The sequence below is a fragment of the Rhincodon typus genome, chromosome 38 (assembly GCF_021869965.1).
Source record: "Rhincodon typus isolate 14 chromosome 38, sRhiTyp1.1, whole genome shotgun sequence".
Taxonomy (NCBI): domain Eukaryota; kingdom Metazoa; phylum Chordata; class Chondrichthyes; order Orectolobiformes; family Rhincodontidae; genus Rhincodon; species Rhincodon typus.
In genome coordinates this window covers 12,571,387-12,587,127 of record NC_063369.1, presented here as the reverse complement: position 1 = coordinate 12,587,127, position 15,741 = coordinate 12,571,387, and the positions used below count along the sequence as shown (strand labels likewise).

Below are 15,741 nucleotides of genomic sequence, written 5' to 3'. Positions count from 1 at the left end.
GGGTGTGGTGGGGCTGGAGGGGAGTGTGGAGCGGACAAGGGAGTCACGGAGAGAGTGGTCCCTCCGGAAAGCAGATATGGGTGGGGAGGGAAAAATGTCTTTGGTGGTGGGGTCAGATTGCAGATGGCGGAAGTGTCAGAGGATGATCAGTTGGATCCGGAGGTTGGTGGGGTGATACGTGAGGACGAGGGAGATTCTGTTTTGGCTGTTATTGCGGGGAGGGGGTGTGAGGGATGAGTTGCAGGAAATGCAGGAGACACGGTCGCGGTGTTTTTGACCACTGAGTGGGGGAAGTTGCGGTCCTTGAAAAACGAGGACATCTGAGATGTACGGGAGTGGAATGCCTCATCCTGGGAGCAGATGCGGTGGAGGTGAAGAAATTGGGAATAGGAGATGGCATTTTTGCAGGAGGGTGGGTGGGTGGAGGTGTATTCTAGGTAGCTGTGGGAGTTGGTGGGCTTGAAATGGATATCGGTTTCTAGGTGGTTGCCAGAGATGAAGACAGAGAGTTTCAGGAAGGAGAGAGAGGTATTAGAGATGGTCCAGGTAAACTTAAGGTTGGGGTGGAAGGTGTTGGTGAAGTGGATGAACTGTTCGAGCTCCTCGTGGGAGCACGAGGCGCCGCCAATACAGTCATCAACGTAACGGAGGAAGAGGTCGGGTTTCGGGCCAGTGTAGGTACGGAAGAGGCAGCATTTCTACCGAGTAATATTTTACCAAAAGAGTCTTCTGAGATTGACTTTGTTCCTCCACTGGGCAAAGTCAAAGCAATAGCCACTGCCGTATTCTCCAAAAGATCTAAGATGGTTGTTGTTACGTTTAACCACTGGCTGGTCGTCATGTTCTGTAGCCGTGAATTCCTATTGAAGAGACTATTTGTAAAGTTTGCGATGACCTGAGGATAGAAAAATAAATGGCTTCTTGAACAAATGGGTCTGTTTCTTTCCCTTCTTATATTAATTTTCTCTCATTCCTTTTCTCTCTGAACCGCTTTCTCCTCTTTCCTTCTCAAATTTTTTGTTTTCTTGCCTCCTTTTCCCACACCGTCTTCACTATGATTGTCTTGGAATCTTCCTTTCCTCTCCCGTTCCCTCCTGTCCCTGTTGCTGCTCTCCACCCCCTCCACCTGTGACTGTGAATTATCTGCCTCAATAAATGAGGTTAATGCTCCTCTCTCTTTTATTTGTTGTCACATATCACAACAGCGGTGAACTGCAATTCACAAAAAGAAACTTTGAAATTAAAGAGAAACAGCCAAAGTAGGCATTTTCACAGAATCACAGAATTGTAACGGTGCCAAAGGAGGACATTCAGCCCATTGTGCCTGCACTGGTTCTGTGCCCAGGTGCCAATCTCCTGCCTTGTCCTCATTGCAAATTACTAACATTTGCTGCCTTTGAACTGAGTGGCTTCCCAAGTCAATTCCAGAATGGAGCTCAGCCTCAATCCCATTGCTGTGGGTCTGCAATCACATGTAACCTGTACTGTTTTACCGCTGGCACACATCACTCAGATCCTGCTCAATTTACAGTCTGTGATTTGAACACTCCTACCTTTACTATGGTCATCTTTACACCAGCTTCACGCATTGGTTAATCCACTATTGCAGGGAGGTGTTATGGGCCCCTGCAAGCTACACAATGATGGGATGCTACACACTGATCAGATAAGAACATCTCATTGGATATCAAACCCATATTCAGATTGGAAGATCCAGTCTCCCTTCAGAAGTTGGGAATTCATTAAGGGCCATCACCTAACATAAAATATTGGCTTCTTTCCCCAAAGCACGTAGACCATCACAACAGGAGTATTATAGAAGTATGACACTAGGTCACAATAGTCACATGATGACTTAAAGCTTGATCGAAAAGATAGGTTTTAAGGTATGTTTTAAAGTGGGGAACCAAATACATTGTATCCAAAATGGCTTGTGACACAAAGATACCATGAAATGATCCCGATTGTTGTGAAGACCAGGCAAGTTCATTAATGCCCTTTAGGGAAGGAGGCCTACCATCTTCACCCAGTTTGGCCTACATGTGACTCCAGGCTCACAACCATGTGGTTGACCCTTAATTGCTCCCTGAATCAAACAGTATGGAAAACAACTTTCAGGCCTTCAAGTCTGTACCGCCTCCGAAATGGCCTCAGTTTAAACAAAATTGAGGAATGGTGACAATTACTGGTCTCGTCAACAACGCTCACTCTCCATGAAAGAATAAAAAATAACACAAAGGAAAGCAAGTCGAAGAGGATGAAAAGAGTCTGCAAAGGAATACAGATAGGACAAGGCAGATGGAGAATAATATGGTCAAACATGAGGTTGTCCACTTTGGCAGAAAGAATAAAAAATCAGAATATCAGTTAAATAGAAAAACATCACAGAGTGCTGCAGTGTAGAGCAATCCGAATCCTCTTGTACATGAATCACAAAAGTTACCATAATGGAACCTCCAGCAGCAGGTGGCAATGCCGAGAGGGCACTCAGCAGGGCAGCTCGAGAAATTGTGCCTCCAGCTGCAGGCCATGGAGAAAGTTGGCACAGGGTAGTCGAACAAACCCGCTCTGGAATAAAAAAGTCGCTTTGGAGGAAGGAGGCGAAAGGGGAAGTGTAGTGATTAGAACGATGTCAGCCAGGCAGATCTCACAGAATATAAATCCCCTGTTGGGGCTGTTTATTTGGTCCAATGAGGGACACCTGGCTGACAGACATAAACAGGAGTGCCATGGGCTCTGCTTACTCTGAGAGCTGGACCTGAGCGAGCTGTGTCAATGTCATGCTCTAAGCTCGTGTGAATAAAGGGTGACTTGGTGATGGGATACCAGCCTTCGGTTAATTATTTCAGGAAGGAGCAGACAGACAAGGGATTTCTCAACTCAAAGTAAACCATAGGCTTCATTCCATGTAAATACTTCCTCATTTAATTTTAATTTCTCTTGACTTTTGGTATAACTTAATGTCAATGAAATAAAGAATTAATGTTTCAGAATCTTTGGACCTTCTGTGTGTTCAAATCTCATGTTACAACAGCAAGAAGATTCAGCAAGCAATTAACAGGGCAAATACAGCGTTAGTCTTAACATTAAAAAGGGTGAAGACTGAAAACTGAAAAGTCTTGCGACAGTTATATGGCCATCTGTGTGACTGCATCTCAGCACTACCTAAATTAAATTTTCATGAAAGCCATATTACTGGCATCAGAAGTAGTTCAAGGAACGTTCATTCAGTTGATTCCTGGGAGAAAGTGGTTGCCTTATGAGGAAAGGTTAAGCACATTTGGGCTTAGACTCATTGGAGTTTAGAAGAACGAGAGGGAGTCTTATTGTAACATATTACATTCTCAAAGGGCTTTACAGGGTGGATGCTCGGAGAATACTTTCCCTCACAGGGGATTCTAGAACTAAGGAGCACAGTTCCACAATAAGGGGTTTCTATTTCAGACAATGACAAGGGGGGACTGTTTCTGTCAGAGAGTTATTCATCTTCAGAAATCTGCATCACAGAGAGCAGTAGAGGTTGGGCCACTGAACATCCTGATGGCTAAGTTCGATTTTTGAGCGACAGAGAAGACAAAGTTTTGGGATTCAGGCAGGAAGTGATGTTATGGCTAAAACTAAATCGTCCCTGCTCTTATTGAACGATGGAAGAGGTCCAATGGGCTGAATGGCTCTCTCCTGTTTCTACATTTTTATGACCTAATGGAAATGATGAAAGGTAGAAAAGCTGATGTATATGGTATTCCAGAGCTTGGGACCCTGGCAGCGAAAGGTGATGATGGAGCCATTGAACTCAGAAATGCATATGAGGCTAGAATCTGAGGAACACAAACACCTTGGAGGGTTGGGGGGATGGAGGCTGCAGAAATAGTGACATCTCTCCCAATTCCTCTTAGTCCTGCTCAAGTTTTTCCTCTAATATAAAGGTTACATTGATATATGGGAACATCCATTGTCTATCATCAGATGACTATAGGGAAAAAAATGACCTCCTTGTAATGAAGTTTGCAGAATCCCAAGTAAACCATTTGGATGACAGGTCAAGCAAATAACTCACCCCTGCTTGCTACAGGCTTAAATTTATGTAAGCTGCAATCCCAGTACAAACAGAGAGGTGGGGTTTTAGCTCAGGATATCCATATTTTAATGCACATGTAAATCCGGTGTATTAGATTACTCTGCCAAAATCTAGTCCTTTCTGATAAATGTTTACCAAATGTGTTATGTGCTGATGGAAGACATTAACTGGGGTCACAATCGAGGCCAGACCAAGAAACATTCAAAGGCTCTCTTGCGGTGCAGTGGTAGTGCCTGTAATACCCCCTCCCCCGAAGACTGAGAGACCTGGGCTCAAGTCCTACCTGCTCCAGAGGTATGTAGTCACATCCCGGAACAGGTTGAGTAGAAAAGTAGGTCAATTAAAAAAAATTAAAATTTTAAAATAAACAGACATTCACTGAAACTTTAGATGGTTGAGTTTGGAGGCACGTGCTTCTACTGTTTCACTCTGTAAATAAATGTAGGTCTATGGTAAGATTGGCTCTGGTATCATTCTTCACTGACTGGCTTTGCAGAGTAGAACACTCTGCACCAGAACCATGTCACTTTTGGAGTAAATAAAAACACTGGGCCTATAATTCCTTACCTGGATATCGTCTGTGACGCTGAAATTCTGACAGACTTTGTTAAGTAATTGGCGAGCTGATTCTATTGCGAAGCAAGACCCACTTCCCAAGAGTTTGGCTAGACAGTGAAACAAGACAATAGTTAAAAAGCACCCCTTCTCATTGACAACCATCACTGGACAAGTCAACCTGGAAAATCCACAAAAGCAACAGTCCCAAGAGCAAAAGCCTGGAGAATCAACTCTGTATCGTCTGGAAATAAGGAACATGACATTGCTGGTGTCGCTCGTGGTGACACTGGGATTGTACCAGACAGTGACATCTGGTTCTATCCCACTGGAGTTCACAGCATCAGTATTAGGGAATGTCGTTGACGTGGGATGTTTCTCCTGAAGAAAGGAACAATGACTGAAAATTATATCGCACCACTCATTCCTTTCTGACATGATAAAAATGCTTTACAACTGATTGTTTTTTTAAATGTATCTGTTCATGGGAAATGGGTGTGATTGGTTAGGACAGTATTTATTAATCGTTGCCCATACCTAATTGCCCTCTCGAAGGTGATGGTGAACTTCCTTCTTGAATTCTTGCTGTCCATCTTGTGTAGGGGGCACCTGGAGTGCTCTTCATGGGGGAGGGGTGTGGGGAGTTCCAGGATTTGGAATCAGTTACAGCAAGGGAACGGTGATATAATTCCAAGTCAGGATGGTGTGTGGCCTGGTGATTGCTGATGTTCTCAGGCAGCAGCTGCCCTTGTCCTAGAGGTGACAATTTTTCCAGGTGCTGCCATGGGAGTCTTGGTGAGTTGCTGCAGTGCATCTTGTTAATAGGATCCTGTACTCCCACTGTGCGTCACTGGTGGAGGGAGAGAATGTTGAAGATGGTGGATGGATCTAATCACGTAGGCTGCTTTATCCTGAATGGTAACCAGCTTCTTGAGTGCTGTTGGAGCGACACTCATCCAGGCAAGTGAAGTGTATTCCACCACACATCTGACTTCTGTTTTGTAGATAGTCTACAGGTTTTGGAGAGTCAGAAGATGAGTTCTGCACTGCAGGATTGACCGGTTTTGGTAGCACCTGTACTTATATAACTGGTCCAATTCAATTTCTAGTCAATGGTAACCCCCAGGTCATTGAATGTCATGTTCAGGCTTTCTCTTGTTGGAGATATTCATTGCCTGGCACTTGTGTACTGTGAATACAACTTGCCACTTAATCAAAACAAGCCTGAATGATGTCCAGGTCTTGCTGCAGATAGACACAGATTGGTTCAGTAACTGAAGAGTGGTGAATGGCGGTGAACATTGTGTGAACATCCTCACTTACGAAGGTGGGATGTTCACTGATGAAGCAGCTGAAGATGGTTGGGCTTAGGACACAATCCTGACGAAGCCCCACAGAGATCTCTTGCTGCTGGGATGACGGACCTCCAACAACCACAACCATCTTCCTTTGTGCCAGCTACAACTCCAACCAGCAGACAGTTTCCCCTGATTGTGAAGGAGTCTAGTTTTGCTAGATCTCCTTGAAGTCAAACTTGGTCAAATGTCGACTTTATGCCAAGGGCAGTCACTCTGCTCTCACCTCTGGAGTGTAGCTGTTTTGTTCATGATGTTGATTTTGTCACAGTTGTAAGGCAGGGAAAGGTGAACCCCAGTTTTCACACAGGAAGTTCCCATGAACAGCAATGCCAAGTGATTATATAATGATAAACTATTTAATGTTTTGTATAGAGGATCAAATCTTGACTTGGACATTACTGGAAGCTCCCTTATGCTTTCTGCACATGAGTGCCACTGTGATCTTGGTTCTCCCCATGAAGGCACATGGGATCTGCGTTTAACATCTCACTTGACAATCGAGCCTATGGTCAAGAACATTTGGACCTACTGGGGACAGACTGGCTTCCCAAGCTCATTTCCAACTAATGAAGTGAGCGGCCAGATTGTGGAAGCAAACCTAAAGAGGATAAATTTTCAGTTATTGAGTTGTTCTTATCAGAGCAGGGGGAAAAGCTTCCAAATGGGATCTTGTTTGGCAATGTCTAAGGTACCTTAGACATTGCCAAACAAGATCCCATTTGGAAGGTCCCATTTAAACATTCTGATGCAGATAAAAGTGAAGTGCTAGTTTGCCAGGAAAGTAGCTGCCAATTTTTACATTGTTTTCTTTCATTCAGCCTTTTAAATCTGCAATCATTACCTGTGACCATTATAATCATCCTGTAGCCATTTCAAATCCATGTTCATGTTAAATCAAAAATTGCAGGCACAAAGAAGTGAACCCCATTAATCATCAGGACCGTTTCAATGAGTCAGTTTGGGAATAGAACAATATGGGTCACATACCTGTTCGAGGGTTTGTGAATGCTTCCCACCACACTGTGTGAGGGTGGAATTGTTTGGCTTTTCTGGGTTGGAACAGTTGAGAGGTTGCACTGTAAAAATTAGAGTAGTTAAAAGATCTTTCAATATTCGTGCCCAGTTCAAAACCCTGCCATCTTCCTAGTACGGATTTCTGATGACCACGTGACTGGGCAGATGGGGCCCAGTTTTGGCATCTCATAGACAGACCTTTTGGTCCAACCTGTCATTGCTGAACATAATCCCAAACTAAACCAGTCCCACGTACCTGTTCCTGGCCCATTTCCCTCCAAACTGTTCCTATTCATGTACTTATCTGAGTGTCTTTTAAACATTGTAATTGTGCCCACATCCACAACATCCTGAGGATGTTCATTCCACATGCAAACCACCCTCTGTATAAAAATTTGCCTGTCATGTCTTTTTTACTCCTATCTTCTCTCATCATAAAAGCGTGCCCCCTCGTCTTGAAATCCCCCATCCCATGGAAATGTTACCTACCATTAACCTTATCTATACCCCTCATGATTTTATAACTGCAATAAGGTCACCTCTCAACTTCTTATGCTCCAGTAAAAAAAGTCCCCGCCTCTCCTTATAACTCAATCCTTCTGTATCTGGCAACATCCTGCTAAATCTCTTCTGAACTCTCTCCTGCTTAATAATATCCTTCCCATGACAGGGCGACAAAAACTGGACACAGTACCTCAGACAAAGCCTCACTAATGTCCTGTACATGACGTCCCAACTCCTACACTTAAAGGACTGAGCAACGGAGGCAAGCATGCTTAACCCTTCTTTAGTCCCTCTGTCTTTGTGTGACGCAAATTGTGGTGGTGGGGAATCAGTTTAGATTACACTCTCAAATCCTGGCGTGGCATTTCATACCAACACCCTTCTGACCCAGTGTGGTAATAACTCAGCCAAACTGACAGACACGATACTAATGAGTCTGCTTAGAGTTTAGTCTAAATTATAGATCAATGAAAATTAGTTGCTAGGCATCCATTAAGCCCTCTTCTTTCAAAGAGGGACTTAACACCTGTTGGAAGACCCTGTAACTAACATTTGCTTCATTGGGTCAGACTTGTGATTCTTGGCAAACAGCAACTGAAGACTAATTTAATTAATTTCAGCTCCACAAGCTTTCTGATAGCTACCATTGCCTGTTCTGACCCTCTCTTCCCTGGAACTGACCTCATTGTAATTGCCAGTCACCCAAAAGCCCTCAGGAGAGGCCTCAAAGATAAAGCCTCAGGCCCAATTTCCTAGGCCTTAGGCATCTATGGTCCATCAAGAAGCTACCTGGGCATCATGAGTCTAGGTCTGGAAATGGGCCCGAACTAATTATGCACACACACACACACACACACACACACACACACACTCTCAAGCCCACCCAAACCGCCAGTGCCAATAATCATTTCTATGTAGCTCTGTTCATTAATCGTTACCTTTACCTGTGCTGGTCTTTCCTGTCTGTTCTGGAACTGGCTGAAATCCTGCCCGACAGATACGGTGGTAACTCCCAAAGGAGTTATGACAGGTAGCATTCTTGCCACACACATCTTCATCCTCACACTCGTCCACATCTGAAGTGAAGAGGGAAAGAGGTCACAGCAACTGCTTCAGAGCTCGACTGAACAAACATGGACTATACAGGCTCCCACTTGAATAAAGCCTGGTAAATTGGTGTTAATAATCTACATTACACAGAATTTGCAGCATGGAAAATGGCCATTTGGTCCATTAGATGGATGGTGGTCTTGAGGCTCCACCTAACAGCTTTCTCTAACTGACTCACTGCATCTACCTCATGCATCGATGCTCAACTTTTTATGCTGTAGCAAGTTCCACACTTTAACAATGCTTTGGCTAACACTGTTCCTCCTCAACTCTTCAGTGGATTTCTGAATAACGATTAAATATATACGTCCTTCAGGTTTGAAACTGACACCGACCTAAGCTGGATTCTGACCCAGCAACACTGAAGGAACGGCAATAATTTTCCAAATCAGGATGGTGTACAGCTCGGAGGGTAAATTGTAGTCTGTAGGCTTTAGTTAAATTGTACTTCCTTGTATGCAGGTTGTGGACATTATCTGGGATTCACTTGCGCCATTGCCCACCAGGTCCAACAACATTTTGTTTCCTTCTGCCCTTAAGGTTGTTAGAATATATCAAGAAAACCACGAGGCATGAATAGAATGGATAATTGGAGTCTTTCTCCCAGGCTACAATTGTTAATTACTAGAGGATAAGATGTCAGGTAAAAGGGGGAATGTTTAAAGGAGATGCAAGATCCAACTCTTTTATACACAGAGGGTGGCAAATGCCTGGATTACACTGCAACAGGAGGTGATGGAGGTGGATACAATAGTAATGTTTATGAGGCACCTTGACAGTTATATGAATGGGCACGGAATAGAGGGATACAGATCCAAGTAGAGGCAAAATGTTTTTTGTTTAGAAAGGCATCATGTGTCTTGGTGGGCCAAAGGGCCTCTTCCACCACTGTACTATTTGTTTTCTTTATTATCCCTTCGGGTTTTCTATTGGATTTTACTTGGACATTAGTCTCTAATGTCTTTGGATTCAAGGACCACCCTAGTGAACCAACAACCTTATCACAAACAAGAGATTATCGTCCTTACCTTTACAAGTTGTTGCTTTGCCAGAACTCCCACGAATGGTTATAAGCCCTGTACCACAGAAACACTCAGACCTCCTTGTTAAGTTGTGACATGTTGTGGATGGATCACAAGGTGGCGATTTATACTCATTGATATCAGTGTAAACAGTGATGTTTGTTAATGGCTGCATTACTACTTTGCTCTAATTAGAACCTAAGATACAGGAACAAGTGCAGGCTACTCAGCCCCTCAACACTGCTCCACCATTCAATAACTGACACTGCCTTTACTCCACTTTCCTGTCAGTACCTCATAACCTTAAACTCTTTAGTCAATCAAAATTTCATCTCATACACCTTGAATATAGAAACATAGTGGATAGGAGCAGGAGTAGGCCATTCGGCCCTTTGAGTATGCTCTGTCATTCAATATGATCATGGCAGATCATCCTACTGGCTTCTGTGCACAGGCCTTGGAGAACCATGCAGCCTTTAAGAAAATTAGGGGATATGTGTGCAGGAACTTCTGAACAAAGTCTTTTGCCCATGATTGTTTCTGTGCAGTTTTGGTCTCCTTATCTGAAGATGGATGTTCTGGCCATGGAGGCAGTGCAGTGAGCTGATTCCTGCGATGGTGGGAATGATACATGAGGAGAGATTAAATCAGTTAGGATTATAATCGCTGGAGTTCAGAAGAATGAAGGGGGCACCTCATTCATATAAAATGGTAACAGAACTAGACAGGGTAGATACAGGGAGGATGTTCCCAATGGAGGGACAGTCCAAAATCACTGTTTAAGGATATGGGGTAAACCATTTAGGACTGAGATGAGCAGAAATCTCTTTACCCACAGAGTGGTGGGTCTGTGGAATTCGCTACCACAGAAAGCTGTCAAGGCCAAACCATTGTGTGCTTCAAAAACAAGCTGGATATAGCACTTGGGGCAAAGAGGATCAAAGGATATGAAGGAAAAGCGGGTAGGCTACTGATCATGGATCGTCAGCCATGATCTTAATAAGTAGTGAAACAGGCTTGATGGGCCGAATGGCCAACTCCTGTTGCTGTTCTCTGTGTTTCTATGGCTTGACTGTGACCTGCTGATAACCATGACATGGTTCATTCCTTTGAGTCTGTGCTAAATAGCAAGGCCAGGCAGAAGTAATATGAGCAAAATACTGCAGATGCTGGAAATTTGAAAAAAAAATCAGAAAGTGCCAGAGAAACTCTGGCAACATCTGTGGAGAGAGAAACCAAATTAATATTTCAAGTCTGATATAACTGTTTTTCAGAAGTAATACTTATATGTGGGGCTGAGTGGGTAAACCACAAAAAGCCAAGGTAATGTAAGGCAGGGATGCTGTGAGCATCTCGGTAAGTCTTGTAGTGGAGTGTGCACTATGGCAGTGAGCAAACAACCTGGACTTACTGCCTGGTCCAATCCATGAGCTGGGTGTGTGTCCCTAAGCACTCTTGAGTGCCCTTGCTCCTGCATTACAATGCTCTGTGCTGGCACAGTGTTCAAATGCAGAAGTGGATTGGAGATGTTCAAAGGGTCCATCGAAGTTGGCACATGTTGGATGTCAATGTGCATGAATATGAGGTAAATTTGGCCAGTAAGATATTGGTGCCTGTTGTCCAGTAAGTGGTGAGCTGTAGTCACCAGGTCTCCGTTCTGATTTCTATATCGAGCATCCTGACATCAAGCTTGTTTGATGCATTTGATCAGATAGGAAGCTGAATATTGATGAGGTGAGTAATGCCATTAACAAGACATTTAACAAGCTATAATCCCCCTTCATTAGCAACCCACTCAGCCCAAGTGCGAAACTTGCCTCACAGCTTGGCAAAAACATAGCAGATGCTCCCCATGTCAAGATGTGCCTCACCAGACTCCTGGCCAGATGCTGCCACGCAGCTCACCACAGCCAATCTCGCCCAGACCTTTCTCAGGTTCCGCCCCACCTTTCACTCTTCCTCTGGGTATAGGCCCACCCAATCCTCATGTGATAATGCCATCATCCCAGGAATCAGCCTCATGAATGTTCTTCCAATCGCTTCCAATTCCAAATATATCACTCCTTCAATAACCTGCATGCAGAACACTAGATGTGCTCTCTCTAAAACCCTGCATATTTGTTGCAGGACCCCTTACTTTTATATTCCATTCTACTTCAGATAAAGGCCATTTCTTTCAATTTAAAATGTAAAAAGATGGCTTTTGCAGACAGGCCACCATTGTACATGGTGACGATGGTCATGGGTGAGGGGATTGAATGTGGGGCATGTATGTGAGGCAATGGTGTCGGGTATGTGAGGCAATGGTGTCGGGCACGTGTGGGAGGCCTGGGTGTGGGGCATGGGTGTGGGGCATTGGTGTGGGTGTCAGTGTGGTAAATGGATGTGATGCATGTGTGTGGGCAGAAATTGATGGGAAAAGACATGACCATTGTCTTCAGTGTCCTGACCTTGATTAGTACTTACCTGTACGGCCATGACTTTTTTGAACAGAAGAACTCCTCGAACAAGACCAAGCTGGGCACAGTCTCCAAATGAAGCAGGCCACGAGGAGATAAAAAAGATGAAGCATTTAAGAAGTTTGTTCCTCAATTGCCTCTGTTCCTGACCTGAAAAGGTCTTTCTCCAATCTTTCACCCATTCCCCATCCACAGGTCCATCGACTTTTCAAACAGCAGGTAGTGAGGATGGATCTGGGTTTGGTTGGAAAGACAACTGAGGTCCCACCACAATGTCTGAGTTTGATACATGTGCATCAGCCCAGACTGGGCACTGTTGGCCTGTCCCTTTCCCTGAGAGCCGTTGTGGAACCAGTTGGCTTTGTACAACAATCTGGAAACTTCCATGTGGACATTTTACCGAAGCTAAATATCAAATTAAGAGGCATAATGAGGTCAGTTTCACAAGTTACAAGATTTGATTCCACCAAGTGACCTGGCTGATAAAACCCAATAGGCCTCGATTTTAATCCAGCCCTCCATTGGGCAGGGAAGAGTCAGGTGAGTGGTTAATACCTTAAATATCAACCTCCCACCCATTGTGTTGCCAGACGATGTAATATTAATAGTGGCAATTCAGGCTGTGGACAAGACTCCCGTTAAAAGCGAGCAGGGACCTGCCTAAGACACAGTCACATCCATCATGCCAGCCAGTAATGTATTTCAGATGTACGGTGAGATTTGGATCTAGTTTATCCAAACTCATTTCACACACAGGGGCTGGAACACAGAGGGCAGTATATGTGGGCTGACTTCGCACCCTGCTCTCTGATGTAAAGGAACAGTGTCATGTGCCTCCTTACCTCCAGTTCTCTGGTTTTAGATGGAGGTGAAAACAATTAAAGAGATCAACATAAATTCCATAAAGCTGAGGTGTATTTCAGTGCTCCATTCCACTTTATATCTGCAGCAATGGCTACAACGGATTTGTGACTTCCTCAGCTCTCATTACTATTAGAGGTTGCCATTTGTGCCATTTAACTGTTGCTGCTTGCATTCTTTGCTGTCCTGTTAGTGTTGCACAGGGCAGGTTTTGCTCAAATTTCACTGAATTACATCAGAATCCACAGCACAGAAACAGGGCATTCAGTCCAACCAATCAAGGCTAGCAGTTATGCTCCAAATGGGAATATGGTGTACAGTTCTGGTCACCACACCAGAAGGATGTGGAGGCTTTGGAGAAAAGATACATGAAAAGTTTACCAGGATGTTGCCTGATTTGCAGGTTACTAGCTATTAGGAGAGATTGGACAAACTTTTTTTGTTTTCACTTGAATGTTGAAGGATGAGGGATGATCTGATAGAAGTTTATAAAATGATGAAAAGCATTGGTAGATTTGATAATCAGTCTTTTTTCCCAGGGTAGAAATGTCAATTATGGGGAGACATAAGTTTAAGGTAAACAGAGGAAAGTTTAAAGGTGATGTATAAGAGGCAGGTTTTTTACACAGAGATTGATAAGTGCCTGCAATGCGCTGCCAGAGGAGGTGGTGGAGGCGGATACAAAAGCAACGTTTAAGAGGCATCTTGGCAGATACAAGAACAGGCAGGGAATACAGGGACACAGACTGCATGGGGGTAAAAAAATTTTAGTTAAAAGGCATCAGGTATCAACACAGTCTTTCTGGGCTGTAGGGGCTGTTCATGTGCTGTAATGTCCTTTACTGTTTTTGTTCTTTGTAAAATCATCACCCCCAAACTTCTGACATCATTGTACTTCTAACACTAAATGCACACTCTGATCTGTAAATGAACAGAACTGAGCTGAGAACACATCAGCACTCCTGGTTGGACATCCACTCCTTCCATCCATTTAAATTTCACACTCAATACAGTTTCTGTTATAGTGTAAGTTCACATAAAAACACCTAGACAGATTACCCCATCTGATCCCTTTTACTCACCCAGGATTAGACACGATGTTCCTAATCTCATGACTTCCCAGCCACCAGAGCAAATGCTTCAGCAATACTCTCTCATACACTGAGTGAATCTCAGCACCAACCTCAATATTTTCACACACTTTACATCATCCACGTGAGTAGCCACTGCAATGGAGGAAGTTGCATTGTACATGGCAACAGGAAATTTATTGTGAAATTAGATAGTACCTCCCACATTTACATTAACAGATTATTTATCAGACAGAATCAGTGCATCTTATGTATAGATATTAACAGCTTATTATATACGGGCAGCAACAATTTATATCTGAACAATACCTTGTACATGTTTATAATGGGCAGTAACTGTACTTGTCATATTCCAATAGAAAGGTGCAGAATCTTCCCAGGCCCTGGATGACATGGGCTATGGTGAGAAATCTGGAAGATTTGTGTGAGAAGTTGAGTGAGGTGTTTCTTGATATCAGGAGCAACAATTTGTATTTTCCAACATACTTCTGGACCTTGAGCTGAGATTCTCACTATTGAGCAGCGTGGGGTCAATTAACTGGAAACGTTACTCATTATCACCCTCATTATTATTTAATCTTGTCTCATTAATAGTCAGGTTCCTTTTCTACAACCTTCCAGGTAAAAACCAATGCTGAGAATTCCTAAAGTGAAAATCTGCACAGGTCCCTGGTAACTCCAGCTCACCACTTGCTTCTCTGAAGCTCTGTCTTGGACACATGGCATCAATGTCTCAGGCACACACCATAGGCAGCAACCACAAACATCCCACACCCTCTGATCTTAACATTCAACATGTTCTAGTCTCTCTACATCATCATGGCACATCTCCAATGCACTTACAGTACCCTTACAGTACACTTCTGCACTGTAATGCTGCATTTTGGAGCACACTGGCAAATAACACTGCAATGCTACTGCAAGGGCTCTGCATTACAACCGGCTCGTGGGCTGGACCAGGCTGCATCTCAGAGCTGCTCACTTGCTCTTAGTGCTCACCCACATTGTGCCTACTCGGATGGTCACAGCATTGTTTGCCTTGCCTTTTGCCTTTTTGTGTTTTGACACCTCAACCAGAGCTCAAAGGCAGTCCTCATGTTGCTGGATGGCACCGTGCCACATCAATCTCACAGCTACACCATATGTCAGCAGCGTCTGCAGAAAACACACTGTGTGGCATCCAAGTAAACAGCTACCTCTCAGTGTCTAAGGCAAATGGTGCTCAATGAAGTTTAGGGAGACCCCCATCACTCAGGGGCTCCCGGCACAGTAAGTCAAGGATTGTCTCCGATATCATTCCAAGGTCTTGGGCATGGTCATTCAGCTGCTTGGGGCGGTCATGGTCCGGATCCTCTCCACCACCTACCCTGGTTCATTTTGCCCTATTGAAACATGTTTTCTGCTGGAATAAGAGACGGGAGGGATTGATTCTGATGGTAGTGGGTCACACAACTGCTATCTGAGAGCAGGTGGGGGAAAGAGGGTGGGGGAAAGGGGGTGAGGTGTGCCAAGTGAATAAGCAGTGCATTGGCCCTGCAGGCCCAGTGGTGTGGGAGAATTGGGTGAGTGAGAGTGAATGAGAGAAGATGTTGCAGGTAACAGTCAGAGTAGAACATGAGCCTTGTTGGGAGGTGGGTGCGGTAACAGAGATAGAGTGAATTTGAGGTATCAGAGAGATGATGATGACAC

At 44.1% G+C, this 15,741-nt stretch overlaps 1 protein-coding gene across 1 annotated transcript in view; it reads right to left on the bottom strand.

The window, feature by feature from the left end:
• The window catches only part of LOC109921003 (adhesion G protein-coupled receptor E1-like), a 70,474-nt gene extending 60,658 nt beyond the window's left edge, over window positions 1-9,816 (bottom strand). The window contains 4 exon segments of the mRNA XM_048617827.1: window positions 718-895; window positions 4,646-4,743; window positions 8,454-8,585; window positions 9,648-9,816. Coding sequence (XP_048473784.1) covers window positions 718-895; window positions 4,646-4,743; window positions 8,454-8,585; window positions 9,648-9,816 — 577 coding nt within the window.
• Between the last annotated feature and the right edge of the window lie 5,925 nt (window positions 9,817-15,741).